The following is a 17,586-nucleotide window of genomic DNA, read 5'->3' as shown; positions in this document are numbered from 1 at the left end:
AAATAACCGCAAAATAACCTTAAACCATTTTATCATAATTAAATAATTGCTTACCTGAACAGACACAAAATGCTCCTAATAGCAATGCATCATTAAAAACTACATAGGTTTGATGTTGTTCTGTCTTTTGTGGAGAAACAAAGACAACATCTGCTAAGATACAGTTAACTTGTGGTTTGGTGGTCCACGTTTTGAGTGTCACAATATTGAATACATCCTCCAAAAGCATCCTGTCTGACATCTGCTAATATATATAGAGGTCTATGTCATCTAATTATGACAGAAAACATATCAAACCAGATGGAAAGCTCCCAAGAGGAGTGAGGGGAGCCCTTTTAAACTTCATTATCAGGCGCACACACTCTCCCTCTCATACACACACATGCATAATTACACATCAACCCGAGACATAAGCAGCTTGTAGAAAACACAGAAACTAGTTCTTAGATTTCCAGAGGTGCCCCAGGGGCAGGAGGCCCATGATGGATCACACATTGATTTGATTTGAAGTGAATGTGAAAGCTGCCGTCGTTGCCCTCTGCCAGAGAGGTGAACCACGATTGAGCAATGACTGTCTGGAGGGTTCACTCAGGAAACTGTAAGTGGACAGGCCGGACCCGCTGCTAACAATCACCTTTTGTACAAATCGGCTGGAAATGAATTGTTGATTCACAGAGTGGAACAGAAAAAAGGGGATTCCTTCTGCCAGCTGTTTCACCATCGCGACACTGTCTCTGACCTGCTGCTAAAATCTGTTTCTCCTGCAGTTTCCATGGCAGTAAATAAATAGAAACGATTTCAGAGTTGCTTCATGGGCGATGGAGACCAACCTACCAGTGATTTTTCTGTTTACACAAGAAGAAATAACGTGTTATGTGGCGCCATTCATTTCCTACTCATGCGAATGAATCACAGTTTCAGAGGGAGTTTCAAATTAAATTCAGATGAAAGAAAAATACGGTGTCTATGCAGACAGATCTCTATTTATCCAATGTTATGCTTATGATGGAGTGCCAAGCTGTTCTAGATAAAAGAAAAAAAATAACTGGCCATACGGGAGTAAATTTCTGCCAAAAACTTCAGGAATTTTGACATTAATTTCACATATTCACAAGGAAAAACTCTGAAAACTTTTAACGTTGTCATAAATTTGCAAGAAAAATGTACAATTCCCAAGATTGCTCTTAGATTCAAGTGGTAAATTTAAGAGCATACATTTAACCATTTTAGCATGGATGGTTTTTCACACAAATGTGTTAGTTTTCAACATCAGAAAATATCCAAGTTTTTTCTTGTAAATATGTGAAATTTACCTCTTGGGATTTTTGGCACAAATTTACACCCACATAGCCAATTCTGTTTTCTTTCATCTACAATGCTCTATCATAGTTATCACACAAATAAATCACTGCTCCTGTGCCTAATCAGTTTAACTGAGGCGTGGACTAGGCCACTGAAACACATTTCATTCTATTTTACTTTTGTTGCTGTTCCTAAGATTATTCTTCTGTTTCATGGCACAGTTTCATGTGAGGTATCCAGTTAGAGAAGTTGCATCTGATTTGACTCTAGAATACTTCCTTATAAAAGGGGATTCTTCATTAACACAGAACTGGGCAAAAACCAAATAGTTTTTTTTTTAACCCAGACGTTTATAGGGTGCCCTATTTTAAGATTGAGTTTCTAGTTTCTGACAAATCAAATGTAACAAAAATCTCTGACATTAGAGTGTGACATATTGCAGGAAAACCCCTGTGGTGCCCAGGAAGCAACGTGATTGCACCTGCTATTTCTGTGAAATACAATGCAGAAAAGAAAAGAAGCAAAAAGGAAGAAAAAACAAAACAAGAATTAAGTTTCACTGATGCCGTAACAGAAAAACAGCAGTACCACTGCAGAATGGAAACATAAAAACAGAAACTTCAATAGAACATGTGAAGTAGGGAGATTCCCAGGTAATTGTATGCAATAAACACTTCAAAACACACAAACCCGCATGCAACTGGTAAAATGTGACAAGCAGCGAAACAGCACACATGCTGCTCTCTTTGTCATCCAGATGTTATTGATGATAACCCAGAAGCTTTGTTGACACTCCTGATAATGACACATTCTGCCACCTGCCTGGGGTCTGTCCTCTCTGGTCACTGCAGCTCACAGCACATCCGAGTGTCTCACAGCTCGACAGATAATAATCAGTCTAAACATCACGGGTTCACAGGAGCCACTTCCCACCTGAGGCCTGAAAAACCTTTGTCTGTCCTGAGAGTGGTCACACTTTATCACTTCCTGCGTTGACCGAATGTGGGTAACTCACGCTGACGTTTCGTGTTTTCCTCCAAACAGACTTCTAGAGGTTGAGAAGATTCCTTGCAAAGCATGTATACCACTTAAACATCCCCCATTTTGTTGCATGACAATATTTTATCAAGGCTTTATGTGACAGACCAACACAAATTATTGCATAATTAAGAACAGTAAACAATGTGCTTTTAAAACATGAAAAAAAAAGTTTCTCTCCAGCTCTTTTAGTCTTAGAGTGTGTAAAAGAACCGGTGGTTGAAATGTTTGCCACCTTGTGGGTGTGTCTTTTGTGGCAGCCATCTTGGGACCCCGCCTCAAACCCAGCTCTTTTATAGAAAGTGCCCGATAAGAGCTGGAATTTGATTGGTTGGCGTTTAAAGTAATTGAACGAATAAAATAATTTGTAAAATACCTAAATGTTTGCCTGATATTGCATTATTGAGAAGTAATTGTTGATGGGATGGCTGCCATTTCTTAAATCTGCTGTTTTGCACCAGTCTTAATAAACCAGCTTTGTTTACAGTCAGGATAGACTGACTGAAGGGTGGAAAATCTCAGTTTCTCCTCTGAAAATGTAATTAATTTGTCAAAACAGAAAAACACAGCCATCACCTAAACGAACAGGCTAGACAAGGCGGGTATGATTCAAAGAAGCAGCTAAGACACCCATAGTAACTCTGGAGTCAAGTCAAGTCAAGTTTATTTGAATAGCACATTTCAGGGACAATGCAGGTCAAAGTGCTTTACTTCATACAAACATCACAGTCATCGGGTCTGAAGCAAGAGGAGCTGCAGAACTTCAGCGATCAGGTAAGACAGGACAGTTACTCATTGTGGTCTCTGCAAATCGTCCCTTTGTAGAAAAACATCAAGACTGTTGAATTGCTGACAGAAAACCCAAAGAAGACCTGTTTGAAGTTCTCTTCAAGTCAAGTAAGGAACAAATCTTACCAGTGAAGGAAGTGGGTCAGATGAGTTCTCCATGAAAACTGACACATCACCCTAAACACACCATGTGTGGAGTAAAACGAGGAGGTGGGTCAGCATTGTGAAGCTGTTTTTCTGCAGGACAGGACAGATGGCCAGAGATGATGGGAAGACAAAAGGAGCTAATTACAGCTCAGTTGTGAATGAAAACTTCTTGGGGGCTGCAAATCACTTGAGACTTGAAGGTTCAACTTCAGGCAGGACAATGAGGCTTGGATAAGTAAGATGGATAAGAATAAACTAAAAAGCTCCTGTACTTTTCTATTAGCTTTTTTCTCATATGAAACAAATTAAATAAGTTTACATTTACATATTTAACAAATGTTATTTGTAAAGAGAAAAATGAATAATTGTTTCATTTCTTTGCACCTTCCAGTCATGCCCTAATTGCTATTCTCTCACATACAATCCCATTAAATACACTGAAGTTTGTGTTAGGAGGTAAATATTTTGTGAATCCTTTAGAAACTGAAGTAAAAATGGAAACGGGTTGCATTGTTTCTGTCTTGACTGATTGGCCTTTCTGTGGGAATTAAGTGCTTTTGCTTTGCTAAAACACTGACCAGTGCCCAACGCGTATCCTGCCATAAACAACTCCAAGGTAAAACAATCAGAGCCAGAGGACTGGAGACTCTTCTGGGTACAGAAAATCCACACGTATTATTTTCTCCATGTCTTCGTTTACACAAAAACACAATAATCCTCACAGATTTAGAGCCGTCGGGGGAAGGGGAGCGGGGGGTGGCGCGCTATATCAGCCAGAGGGATCTGCAATCTTTGCAACCTTTAGAGAAGTTAAGAATTCCAATTGTGCAGGGAAAATAAACCTGAAGGCAGCAGCACAAAGGGGAAGTTGGTCTGAAGTGAGCGCCTCAAGGATTCAGTTGAAGAGTTGCTATCAGAGGGCTAAGGGAGCCTTGGTTTGCTGTACATGCTTGTGTTTTCTTTTTCATTTTTTTTAAATCTGCAAACAGTACCAGGTTAGCTCCATGCAAGCATGAGTATGTAACTGAAACGTTTGACTACTGTCTAAGAGCTTCTTTTGTTTTCATCTGGAAAGCACAGAGGAGAAAACACTCAACAAAACAATGAGTGTACCTGTGCAGGCTCCAGGTAAAACAAAAAGTTGGCTCATAATCTCCAGTGTTTGACATTCACGAGAGGCTCCAGCCTGATCGGCAGACTATGACTAACCGTCTGACTCATAAACTGTGAGTGAAAGCAGAAAAACAAAATTTCATGTTGTACCACCAACTGCTACGTCCTAGAGACCACAGGAAGAAGAAAATAAAACGACTATTTGTTCTTGGTTTTGCTGCAGGCAGTCAACAGAGACGGTGTCATCTTTCAGTCAGGGAGGCACAGCAGAGGCGGCGGAGCATCCCTCTGGCTCCGGCTGATGCATGTCCCTCTGCCTGCGCTTTGTTCCGGTCCGGTGCCGGACACTCGCTCCAGACCGCAGCTTAATGTCACAACAAAAAGATGGTCACATGTGTGCGTCCAGTTTTCCATCACTGTGTTTAAATAATAAATGAAACGTGTCCCGCTGTGTGGAGCGGCGCAATCATTCAGCAAACTGCCACAGGCTTTTATGAGCGCGGGGGTTAATGCAGACTGTTTAAAAGAATCAATTCACACTTCATTATTTGTACTAGGTTTTCTCCAGTTTGCCAAAAAAAACATTCTAAACAGTAAGTTTACAAGAAACCAACTGAAGTGACTTTTGTTATCAATCCATTTACACCATGAGTACCAAATGCAGGCCATTTGTGCAGCAGACGTGCCTGTGAACACACGTCTATAACTCCTCAGGACGCGACCATCAAAAGCTTGGGTGAGTCTGGAAAAGAGGAGGTAATTGTGTGGAACATCACAACCTACCCTCAAGCTTTATTTATCAAAGTATGTAACACTACATTATTATCTACAAACTGCAGCATGTTATGTAAACATATAATGTTCCTTAACAATTACAGCTAGTATTTGCAAAGTAAATGTGGATGATTGGGTTGTACGTACTTATTTTTATTACTTGCCGCACATTTATGGACGAGTCAAACCGAGTGTCTCTCCAAAGTTTTCACTCCTTTGTTAAAAATCCAGGTTCTTTTGATCTTTTTTTTTACTAATAATGAAGGCAAAAAAGACACAGATCTTCTGTTGGTGTCCCTCACCTTGACATGGCTGAATCTATATCATTCAGTACAGATGTTTCCCAAATCCAGCAGATTGTGAGATGTGCTGCTCACTACACTTTTCAGGTGAGCCCACATCTTGTCTGTGGAACTTTAATCATTATTTTGTTTAATTTAGGATGCTCTCTTGGATTCACTGTAATGTAAACAAAAACATCTTCAGCTTTCCAGCAGACACTCGAAGGTTTGACTGGCATTCAGAACGGTTCATAATTTATTCCATCTTGCCAAAATGTTTAATTCCATTTAGAGAAAAATTTGGTTTCATCCAACCGAAGCATATTCTTGTTGTTACAGGTTGAGCACATCGAGTTCTCAACATAAATTCCTGCAGCTCCTTCATTATTGTCAGGCTTCTGGTTGCCTCATGAACCTGTTCCATGTCAATTACAAAAAAATGCCAGATATTTTTCACGTGTGTAAAAAAAAATGTTAGCAGTTTCATGAATTTGTAAATGTTCAAAAAATAAAGGATAGCACAACCAAGACAAAAATTAACCTGGAAGAATGCTAAATAAATTTGCATAGATCACTATTTATAGCATGGAAGGCAGCTGCAGTTCTAAAAACATGAAATATTGTTTATGATTTTGAATTAATGTGAGCTAAAAGTAAAAACTGCAAACGCAGGGGTAGGTTTGTGTCAAGAGAAAGTCTGGACGGCGGCAGATTGTTGCCCTCTTTGGTCATTTGACTCTGGATGGAAAGCCTATCTGCTCTCATCTGGCCTATTGTCCCGTTATCTCAGATAATCGGGGCTGAGCTGGGCCCCTGTTCTGGTCTTTGAACCGCACACACAGGCCAGATGGAGGAGCTCCACCTGCAGAGCCACTGAAAGACTCACTAAGGTCTCCTGTCCCAACAGGTTGCTCTCCAAGTGGCAAAAATTCAATCAACAAGCTTTTACAAAAAAACAACTTGAATGCTTTAATTTGCACGTTGATGCATTGAGGTAGTGGCAGCTACATTTAAAAAAAAATGTAAAAGAGGAGGTTCATAAATTGACATCTGAACTGTCATGCAAATGAAGGCATTCAAAGAGGCCGATTTGCATTGTTTTTGTGTAATTACTGTTCAGCTGCCACAAATGAACTCCCTGATCCACAGGAGGCCACTCGGCCAGAGTTAAAATATTGTCGCAAGATAAAAACCACAATGGAGACGTTGGTGAAAAGGAAAAGCAACCCCGATTGCATTTATCATGGGCTCATAGAAAACACCCTTCCTCTGCAACAACTGGCTGCCTTTCTCAAGCAGCCTTGTGACTTGTCTTGGATTTATGCCACACGTGGGATCTGTTTCTCCACTAACTGCTCGAGGGCATTGTCACCCTTTTCAGTTTTTTTTTTTTTATTGGTTCATGCCCTTGTGTCTCAGTCTGCATGGACTCCATGTCGGGACAGGCAGCGGAAGGATTCGGGTTAATCAGCGTGAAAAAGTTCAGAGTGGTAAAAAAAAAAAAGAAGCCACCTTTCATTTGTCCCCCAGTAATGATGACAGACCAACAGTGTGTGTAAGCTTGTTAGCACCCAGCAGGAATGATAAATCAACCTGAGCGTGACAGTTTTGTGAAATCAATATTTGAAACTGAATTAGATATTTGAAGTTTCATCAGTAAAATCCACTGACGAGGTTCCTCCAAAGTTTCACAGTTTTGTCCAGACGGTGGTGATCACAGCACTCTTGCAGCAGGGCGATATAAAATTGAATAAAAATAGAAAAAACAAACCTTTAATTTGAGAGTTTTTATGCAGAGGGAATTGTTTATTTTTAGCTCAAATAATTATTTTGCAAACTCACTGGTGTCATATCTATGTGCAGCTGTAACAATTTCTTTAGAATAAAATGAACTGATATTAGGAACTTTTCATAATGAATCCTTAACTTCCTGTACATATTAGGTGACAGAAGTTACTTTCTCTTAGCTATTCAACAAAATGAGAAAGATGTGAGCACATTAAGGTTTACCTCCACACAGGGTTTGACATAAACTTATTTCTTTTTTATGAAACAATGCCATAAACAAGTCAAGCAAGTCTCATAAGACAAAAAAGTAAATGAGTTTTAAAAAATATTAATATTTTCTCAATAACATTTAATTTAAAAAAGTTATGCTGATGAACTCAGAGTCTTGGAGGTTGGGAAAACCTCCTAGTTTGGCATAAACTTGTCCATATAGTTAGAGCAACAATTCAAAACTGAAACTGTGACAAACAACCACTGATGGTAAAAGAAAAACACAGCCAAACCTCTCAATGTTAAGGAAGTGCGGTAAAGAGTGACATCTTGGGGGAGCACCACGTCTCCATTACCACCTTTAAAGGATGTTTACATGCCAATGGGTTGTTTGGGAGGGACATCAGGAAAAAGCCTATTCTGTCCCATCACAGACTTAAAAGAGTTGAGCTTTTAATGGAACTCCACTGGGACTTAAACTGGTGTTTTAGTCAGATGAGTTTAAGATTGTGCTGTTTAGTGAAAACATTCTGGGTGCAATTACTGTAAAGCAAAACACCTCATGGACACTATTAAGTACAGAGGATCTGTGATGCTATATGGCTTTTTCTCTTAGAAAAATATTGAGTTAGGCAAAGAATTTGGTCTGAACACAGAAATGCTTCACCAGACCTAAAACAAACTTTCTTCCATGGTCGTGTCAGACAATAGATCTAAATCCTTTGGTAAACATTTAGGGTGAGGCGAGAGAAGACGGCATCGAGCTCACAGGATGGTCTAAAGAGAAAGAATGCACAAACCTGCATTTCACACTCAATTCACCAAAGTACTCTGAACTTGACTAGAAGGGTCAAAAACAAAGTGTTTAAATAGGCCAATAACACAGAAAAGTAGGAAGTTTAAATGGGTGAAGTCCAAAGATAAGAGGCTAGCTTTGTCCTTAAAAGTGGCTCCATTGTTCAAATCCAAACACTTTCTTTGAACACAAAAATAGATGACTGGCATTCCGGATGCTTTTACATTTTTCACATTTTTTCTGCCTACATTGATAATACCTAATATCTCTTTTTTGCAAACCGAACCACATCCTTTGCAAGTAACAGCTCTTACAAGTCACTCAGAGGTAGAGCAACCCTCCGAGTGAGTTTACAGTCTCCTAAGAAGAAAATAAAAGTTGCGTCCTTTTTTTTTTTTTTTTTAAATCTAACTCACTGAGGCTTGATGTGTCGTGTCTTTGAACAAGACAAAACCCAAACAAAGGCGCCAAGCATGTGAAGGATGGCTCTCAAATTGGCCTCGAGCCACCAAACGTGCACACAAACACACCACAGCCAACCTTCTGCCTTGAAAGAACGACCACACAGACAGAAAAAAACAACAGCAAGGCGGCAGAACATTGATGAATAGATAAAGAAGATAAGCATTCCAATTGAATAATGAACAAAGTATGCATGAAGGTGCAGGGATGCATTCAGATCATTTAAAGTCATTGGGAAACAGCAGCGTTCACACGTCAGCTTAAGAGGATTGTGGAGGCTACAGCATATAAGTTATGCCCAAAACAGATTCTGTACATGACTCAGACTGTGTGAATATTAACATAATAATATGAGGTTAACCATACTGATAGAACAACAAACAGAGACGTTCCTGAGTACAAACATTAAAAAACCGTCTCTCACTGTTTATGATGAATATGCAAGTCTTCTTTGCACGCACTGAGCCAAAATGCAAACATGCTTTTCAGAGTCCAGACATGAGATTAAAGGTTTTTTGAGTCAAATCTTTTAGTGCTTTTGTGGCCAACGCCCAAAATCAGCCTGACTGACAAACCCTGGATGTTATTCCCTGTTTTCTGATTTTTAAAAACGCCATAAAGTGATATTTGAGCCGAGCTATCATTATGAAAAATGATCCCGTGCAGACTTGCGGGGATGAGTTGGAACCGGAGAGGTAGTGTTGTTGGCTGAGCAGCTCCGCTCATTCTTCTCTTTATCTCACCGACACTCTGCTGCCTCGTTTCAATAGCCATTCTTCACCAGAAGAGCCCTTTGCGGTCATTCACACTTTTCCCGATCTGTATTCTAAGTAGCTCGCAGATCTTTTGTATTCCAGGCCGATTGCAATCTGACTTCTGATGCTGACGCGGGGGGCTGTAGGGAACCTCCTGGAGACAAAATAAATGCCTTTTACATCTTGAAGCGTGAAATTTGTTGCAATGCAACCAAATGATGTGTGCATGTCAAGCTAAGAGGTGATGAAAAAAATAGCAAAAGACAGTTTTTAGAACTATGCCAGTGAGGAAATAACATTTTTCTTACTTTTTTTCTTCACTTAAATGTGAAGAAAAAAAATGTAATATTAAAAATCACTTGATATGAGAAAAGAAACAAGCATCTGTCACTGAGCCATTTTTCACCCTACAGCTGAAATAAAGAAAACGAAGACCCAGTTTTTTTGGAGAGTTTTGACTGTTTACAAAATCATCCAGGTTTTGTTGGAGTTTCTCTCATTTCAAACAGCATCAGAAAATGAACCCTTCAGTGATGAAACCAATTTGAACAATGTAAATAGTGAACGGCTGTATGTATTTTTGATGAAATACCTGTGTTCTGCTTGTAGTCAGATACTGTAGAAACTGCCGGTCTCTGAATAGAGCTGATAAGAGCATCATACTCATACAGAGGCCTTTCTTTGACAGTTTCTTCTCCACAGGAGTGCAGCTGCAGGCAGATCTTAAGGACGACATGCTCAGGATTAATCCAGCTATGTTTATAAGCTTTGGCACACTGAATTCAGTCCTTTATCTCTATACTATGTTATTATATATATATATATATATATATATATATATATATATATATATATATATATATATATATATATATATATATAGAGAGAGAGAGAGAGAGAGAGAGAGAGAGCTGCACATTCTTATACTATAAAGTTATAATTGTTTACTTCCACTTCAAATACATACAGATCTTCTCATTTCCTGTCATTTATGAACTGTCTGTTCTTTTTACAGCAATCAATTGGCTCAAACTATCAACACAAGAACCACTGTTCTCACTTGGGGTGGTTTTAGTAGTACTCAGGAAGTGTTGGCATCAATTTTTTGCAAGATTAAACTGAACAAATTAACTATCGTAGAGAAAATAAGCACTAACAACAGAGTCTCTGACTTCAAAACGTATATTTGGGAATGACATGAAGTACAACTTAACAGTGTTTTGGATTCCAGACTGAAAAACCACTGGCATTTGCTAATTAATGTGGCTGGTGATCATGCTCTAAACTGGAGCATCTTTCTCTTAAATCAGCTGTCGCCTCAAAAGAAAACACAGAGAATGACCCAAAATTATTATTTATTTTTCTACTCCCCCAGACCTGTAGGTGGCGTTAAACGTTGGAGGGTGGGACATGTATAAAAAGCCTCCACTCAGAGTTAATGGTAAACACAATAGGACTGTCGTAATTCATCTCTGTTCTCTTTTCAGTCAAATAGCACATAGTACACTCTACGTAATCATGACCTTTATAAGTGTTGGTGCTTGAAAAACTTTGGTATTTACCGAGGTGCAATTCAAACCCTGCAAACCACGTTCGAACAACAGAAAGTGAAAAAAACTTCTCTGAAGTTTTAGGGGATTTTAGACACAGCATCAGGGGAAACAGAAAGTGTTGAAACTTTCATCAGCCAAATGATTTCAAGTCATATGATGAAGAAATATGACATAGGTCATAGTGAGCTGGAGTCTTTATTTTTTTAAGTCAGTAATGTCCAGCTCTTCTAAGGAAAACAAGTCCGAGTTTCATTTGATAGCCAGATTTTTTTATTAATCGGCAAGAATAACAGCCTTTTCTCCCTGGAACTCCCCCATTTGTATCTGTGAATTTCACACTCTGAAACAGTGAAGAACCAAGCTTCAGCTTCACAGCTGAACCACGGCATATTTTTCAAGATCCACTGCACCTCTTATAGAGTCGGTTTTCACAGATAAACCTCCCACGAACCATTTATCTGTGACATATGTTTTCAGTGCTGCTCTGTCCGATATGAAAACAATCATTATCTGTCTCTTATATCTAATCCCCTACCTAAAGCAGATGCGAGTACATATTTGCAATCTCTCTTTGGGGCAAGTGGGATGTGTCAGAGGAAATCAATGGTGCAGATCAAGTCGCTGGATCTGTCATTGCTCTCATATATCAAAGACTCAAGTAGGATATTCGGTTTCAAGCAACCGTCAGCCCCTGTGTGTCAGACAGAGGAGGGCGGGGAGTTTCGTGTGGCCTCGCCGTGCCACCACTGCTCTAACTGAACCCCGTAGAGCATGAATGCTCAGCACACCGAGTCCCCAAAGCCGTTTTTGAAAGAAACCCACACGTCACTGGGTGTGTGGCACTTTTCACATCCACTGTGGACTCGGACATAACAGCAGTTGAGAAGTGACAGAATGTGGAATCCTCCTGTGATGAAAACTGTCATCAGACATGGCTATGAAGTGGCTTGTAGAGAGGGAATGTATATTTGGAAAGGACCCCAAAAACCGTAACATAAGCCGTCACTTCAGGCAGAGATAATGCATGCTTGAGCCTGCAGAGATGAGGCCTGAGAAGCATTTGTAATCTTTAAATTGCTGTGATTTGCATGAAACTTTCCAAAAGGGGCTTTGTTGACTGACGAGCTCCACAGTTTCTCTTCACAACTTTTTTTTTAAAATGACTGTAGGATTCTTTAAAAAATATGCAAAAGTTTTACAAGTTTTGACATTTAATCATCGTAAATGCATGCATGTTTTTTGCTTGTCTGTATTAACAAAAAAAGAAATGTCCTGAAAATAAAACTGAGCAGTTTGCTGTATCTGGTCAAATATTGGGCTAAATCATGAATATCTGTTTGATTCCCATAAAGTCTACAGATCTGGAAAAAAATTAAGAGACCATTTAAATTATCAGTTTCTCTGATTTTACTTTTTACAGGTATATGTTTGAGTAAAATGAACATTGTTTTTTTATTCTATGAACTACTGACAACATGTCTCTGAAATTCCAAGCACAAATTTAGTATTTATTTGCAGAAAATGAGAAATGGTCAAAATAACAAAAAAGATGCAGCGCTTTCAGACCTCGGGCTGCACAGTGGTGCAGTTGGTAGAGCTGTTGCCTTGCAGCAAGAAGGTTCTGGGTTCGATTCCCGGCCCCGGTCTTTCTGCATGGAGTTTGCGTGTTCTCCCTGTGCATGCGTGGGTTTTCTCCGGGTACTCCGGTTTCCTCCCACAGTCCAAAAACATGACTGTCAGGTCAGTTTGTCTGTCTAACTTGTCCCTAGGTGTGAGTGTGTGTGTGCATGGTTGTTTGTCCTGTGTGTGTCTGTGTTGCCCTGTGACAGACTGGCGACCTGTCCAGGGTGTATCCCGCCTCTCGCCCGGAACGTTAGCTGGAGATAGGCACCAGCAACCCTCCTGACCCCACTAAGGGACAAGGGTGTGAGAAAATGGATGGATGGATGGCTTTCAGAACTCAAATAAAACAAGATTATGTTCATTTAGAAACAAAAATACTAATGTTTTAACTCAGGAAGAGTTCAGAAATCAATGTTTGGTTTAATAATCATGAGGTTTTCAACGGGGTTCAGTGCAGTGGGCTCTTCATTTTCCCCAGAGCTGTATGTTCTGTACCTCAGTAAATTTACTAAATATTATTTCAACAGAAAGTTGTTCCCAATTTAGCCCATAAAGATCAAATTTAAACAAATGTCATCTTAAAATATAGGGGAATAAAGAAAGCAAGTTACTCTCCTCAATCTCTATTCACTATAAAAGTTCAAACTATTTAAGAAATGCAACATGCTTATGTCCAAATTTGATTAGTTGGCCAAAATATCAATTTTGCCTTAGAATGGGAGATTGTTTTGCAAAGGATCACAGAGGATTCTTAAGAAGATTTTAAATAATAACTTCAGTGGAGAAGTTTTATATGTGAATAAAACCAGCAGAATAAAACTGGTCTTTTATTCTTAAGAGCAGTTAAAGGATTCTGGTGACAAAGCCAGACTACTACATATATTTCAAGTGTTTTCCAAGTTATCAGATGCTCTGCTAAAAGGTGTTAAACTTAAGTTGATTTTGGCTGCGAATTTTAATTAATATGCAGTGTTGGGTTTGTTGTCGGTGACCTTCCTGTTTTCAACAATCTATATATGGCTTAGGTGAGACCAGTTTGGTCAGTCAGTTGCAGTGACTCCATGGAAAAAGGAGCAGGTTTTGGTACTTTTGACTATGTGGAAAGGTGCTAAGTTCTGCTGGAAAAATAAAATCTGCAATGATGCTTGTCAGCACAGAGAAGTATAAAGTTTCCCAACATTTAGTGACTTGATATTGACCTGAATTTGATTAAACACGGAGCACAAAAACAGAAAATGACACAGTTCCATAAGTGAACATCTACTAACTTCACAAAGGACCTCAAGCAACTTGGATTGTGAACCTCTTCACTCTTCAGATTTTCAAACTGTAACATATAAAGAAAATAATAAATTTACTGGACAACAGTGTGGTTTATTTTTCTCCTTAACCCAAGTAAGAGGCTTTTAATGTTGTCTCTTTCTAAAAAAGTGGCATAACTAAAGAAATGCAGTTGCATCCCTTGTCCTGGATTCAGTGAAGCAATGATTAAAGCTGCTAATGAAATCTTTCTAAGAGTTACCTCATGCACCTTTTCGACCTACTTTTTCCTTCCATTCAATTTTCAATATTCTTGAATACAACACTGTGAAGAGCTAGTCTCTATCAATCATCCTTTATAGTTATAAGAATAGAATAATGCATAGTTGTGATGAACATACAGAACAGATACATAAATAGTAAAAGGAAATCCTCAATTTATATGTTCATGTAGAAATATGTTCTGTACAAAACTATGGAGATTCCTGCAAGGAACAGTGGGAATACAAAGAATTTATCAGGTTTGTTGGGAGCCGTACTGGTCCCAGCTGCTGGGAGGAAAGCTCTTTGATTGTGTGGCGTGTCCTCCTTGTGGAGGGTGTAAATTACTGTGTGCTGATAAATCTCCCCTCAGTCTTCCCCACAATTGCAAATAACATAACATAATAGCAAAAAAAAAACATAAAATATAGGATAAGTAAACATTCAAATATTCATAATTTAGTTTTAATTACACTTTTCATTGATTTCCTCTTTTTTTTTTTTTTTTTTTTTTTTTTTTAGTTTTACTTTTATCCAGGTCTTGAACCCCTTTTGCTTCTCGTCTAGCAACGCCCCTGTCTGGGGCAGTTATTTTAACGCTTTAACGTCTTTTTCGCAGACAGAAAAGTTTCACATGTTCCGCCTTTGCCACATGCGGAGTGTTTTAGGGTTTTATAGTGACGCTGTTTTTGGAGACCCGCTGCACGGCGCAACCCCGCCTCCACATCCTCCTCCTCCCCTGGGAGGCGGAGTGGGGGGGCCGGCTGACTGTGCCTACTTAATGGGGTAGGTCCGCTTACAGATCGCCACATCTAATCACCTCGCTAAACGCGAAAACACACGGTGCCTGTTGCCAAAACTGTTCATTTTCGGAGAAAGCTAAACATGGGAGAGGTGAGTCTTGTTATTTTTCTTAATTGATGAAAAGGTTGTTTCCCTTTTAGCTGCAAGGTGATTCCTGTATTAGAGTTAATTCTAAACGTGATTTACAGCTATTTAATTTTTTTCCCCCTTTATTCTTAAGAGCAGTTAAAGTTAAGATGGATGTTGTGGTTAGACACCTAGTTTGTAAACAATTTCATTTTTTTAAAAACTTAAAAACATTTTATTTTCATTTTAGGACGACTATACATTTGAGTATTCTGATAACAACACCTACAACATCTCCGAGGAGTTTGCAGAGCTTGATCTATTCATCCCGGAGCCATGTGGTCAGTTACTCAGCAGCAACTTCAACAAGGTCTTCCTCCCAACGGTTTATGGAATAATATTCATCCTCGGGATTGTCGGCAATGGACTGGTCATTGCCGTCATGGGCTACCAGAAGAAGGTCAAAACGATGACAGACAAGTACCGGGTCCACCTCTCTGTGGCTGACCTCCTGTTCGTCCTCACGCTGCCCTTCTGGGCCGTGGACGCAGCCAAGACGTGGTACTTTGGAGGCTTCCTCTGCGTTTCAGTGCACGTGATCTACACGCTGAACCTGTACAGCAGCGTCCTGATCCTGGCCTTCATCAGCTTGGACAGGTACTTGGCGATTGTCCATGCCACCAACAGCCAGGCCAAAAGGAAGCTGCTGGCCAACAAAGTGATCTACGTTGCAGTGTGGCTGCCGGCTGCCATCCTAACCGTGCCTGACCTGGTGTTTGCCCGGGTCCAGGATGTAAAGTCTTCCAACTACTTGTTCGTGGAGGAAAGCATGGAGAGCGCCGATTCCAGAACTATCTGTCAGCGCATCTACCCTGGGGCAAGCAGCCTGATTTGGACGGTGGTTTTCCGCTTCCAGCACATCCTGGTGGGCTTCGTCCTGCCCGGACTGGTCATCCTCGTCTGCTACTGCATCATCATCTCCAAGCTCTCCCAAGGCGCCAAGGGCCAGGTGCTGAAGAAGAAAGCTCTGAAGACCACAGTGATCCTCATCATTTGCTTCTTTGGATGCTGGCTGCCCTACTGCACCGGCATCTTTTTGGACACCCTTATCATGCTGGACGTCGTGCGCTCTTCCTGTCAGCTGCAGCAGGCGGTGGAGACGTGGATCTCCATCACCGAAGCATTGGCCTACTTCCACTGCTGCCTTAACCCCATCCTGTATGCCTTCCTGGGGGTGAAGTTCAATAAAACCGCCAGGAGCACGCTCACAAATAGCAGCAAATCAAGCCAGAAAGTGACTCTCATGGCCAAAAAGCGCGGGCAGATTTCTTCTGTGTCCACAGAGTCTGAGTCTTCCAGCGTTTTATCGAGTTAACCGGCGGTTACTGTTGGGAGTTCTTGACTTTAAACTCTCAGGAGAGACTTAAAAAAAAGAAGCTTTATTTTAAAGAACTTACTACATTTTGTACACATGTAAAAAAAAAAAAGTTTTTTGTTTGTTTTTTTATACTTGGTTGTTTGCTTGAGTTGAAAACTGCAGTTGTGTGTGTTTTGTTATATTTTTTTTCCCAATTGTTCATCTTCTGAAGTAGCATTGTGTCCTGGTCAGTGCCGATTTCCCACTCAAGATCCATTATCTGTATTGTTCTCACAGACTGTGATGCTCCACCATGGATCTTATTTGTTGTCCTCCACTGGTAGCTGCTTTTGTAAACCTTGTACATAGTTCTGTTTGTAGCATTTTTTGTGTGTGTGTGTCGCACTTAAGTTGCGTGAATAAGTGAAAGCTATAATTTATTGCTGTCGTTTACACTGGGCTTATGCTTGATTTAAGAAAGTTGCTTTTTGTACTTGTTTTTTACTGTAAAAAATAAAAGTGTCTTGTACTTTCCGTGACTGTTGTGTGATGAGGGAGTTTTACCAACCCTCCCCTTTGGGGAGTTTGTGGGCGAGTAGTGGTGTGGGGGGTAAAAAGTCTCCTAGCAAATGTCACCACCTGAACTGGCCTGAAATGCAGAAGGACTGCACAGACAGACCCTGTAATTGCAGGAACATCTGTGCACTTTACATCTTAACCAGACAGTGACACAAAAGCTGAAGAAATCTCTTGGAATTAGCACCCATATGGCTCCTAAACAAAGCAATTAGCATGTCAAGTTTTCCTTCTGACTTATTTTCTTTCTTTCCCAGTTTGCAAGATATACTGCCTCCTTTACGTTTGGCTTGTAAACAAGCAATATTCTCATTCACCTCATTGAAAGGGTCATTGGGTCAGCTTAACCATTAAATGGATCACAAAAACTGAAATAAATGTATTCAGTGGATGCAAATAGCCAGGCATTGTCTCTCATGAGGGGTTTTGTGATATATCATTTGCATAAATTTGCTGCAACAAGAAAACTGCAACATTTGACCTTAAAATGGCTTCTTTTTGGACATTTATCCACATTTATCTCTTTTAACTAAGATATATGTTAAATGTAATCAGCGCTGAACTGGTGACAAAGACTGATGTTCAAGTTGGGAGACCAAAGGAAGCAGACAACAATTGATGTCAAGGAGAA

The 17,586-nt window shown here is 39.9% G+C and overlaps 1 protein-coding gene across 1 annotated transcript; it reads left to right on the top strand.

Annotated features, from left to right (window-relative positions):
* The first annotated feature begins 14,891 nt into the window (after positions 1-14,891).
* LOC103460829 (C-X-C chemokine receptor type 4) lies at positions 14,892-16,913 on the top strand. The gene is made up of 2 exons (XM_008403146.2): positions 14,892-15,046; positions 15,273-16,913. Exons 1-2 carry the CDS (start codon positions 15,038-15,040, stop codon positions 16,395-16,397), a joined length of 1,134 nt encoding a protein of 377 aa, XP_008401368.1. The 5' UTR covers positions 14,892-15,037; the 3' UTR covers positions 16,398-16,913.
* The last annotated feature ends 673 nt before the right edge of the window (positions 16,914-17,586 follow it).

Source organism: Poecilia reticulata, chromosome 2 (genome assembly GCF_904066995.2).
Source record: "Poecilia reticulata chromosome 2, P_reticulata-male-v2, whole genome shotgun sequence".
Taxonomy (NCBI): domain Eukaryota; kingdom Metazoa; phylum Chordata; class Actinopteri; order Cyprinodontiformes; family Poeciliidae; genus Poecilia; species Poecilia reticulata.
Note: the sequence above shows the minus strand (reverse complement) of the source record. Positions and strands in the feature narration are given on the sequence as shown.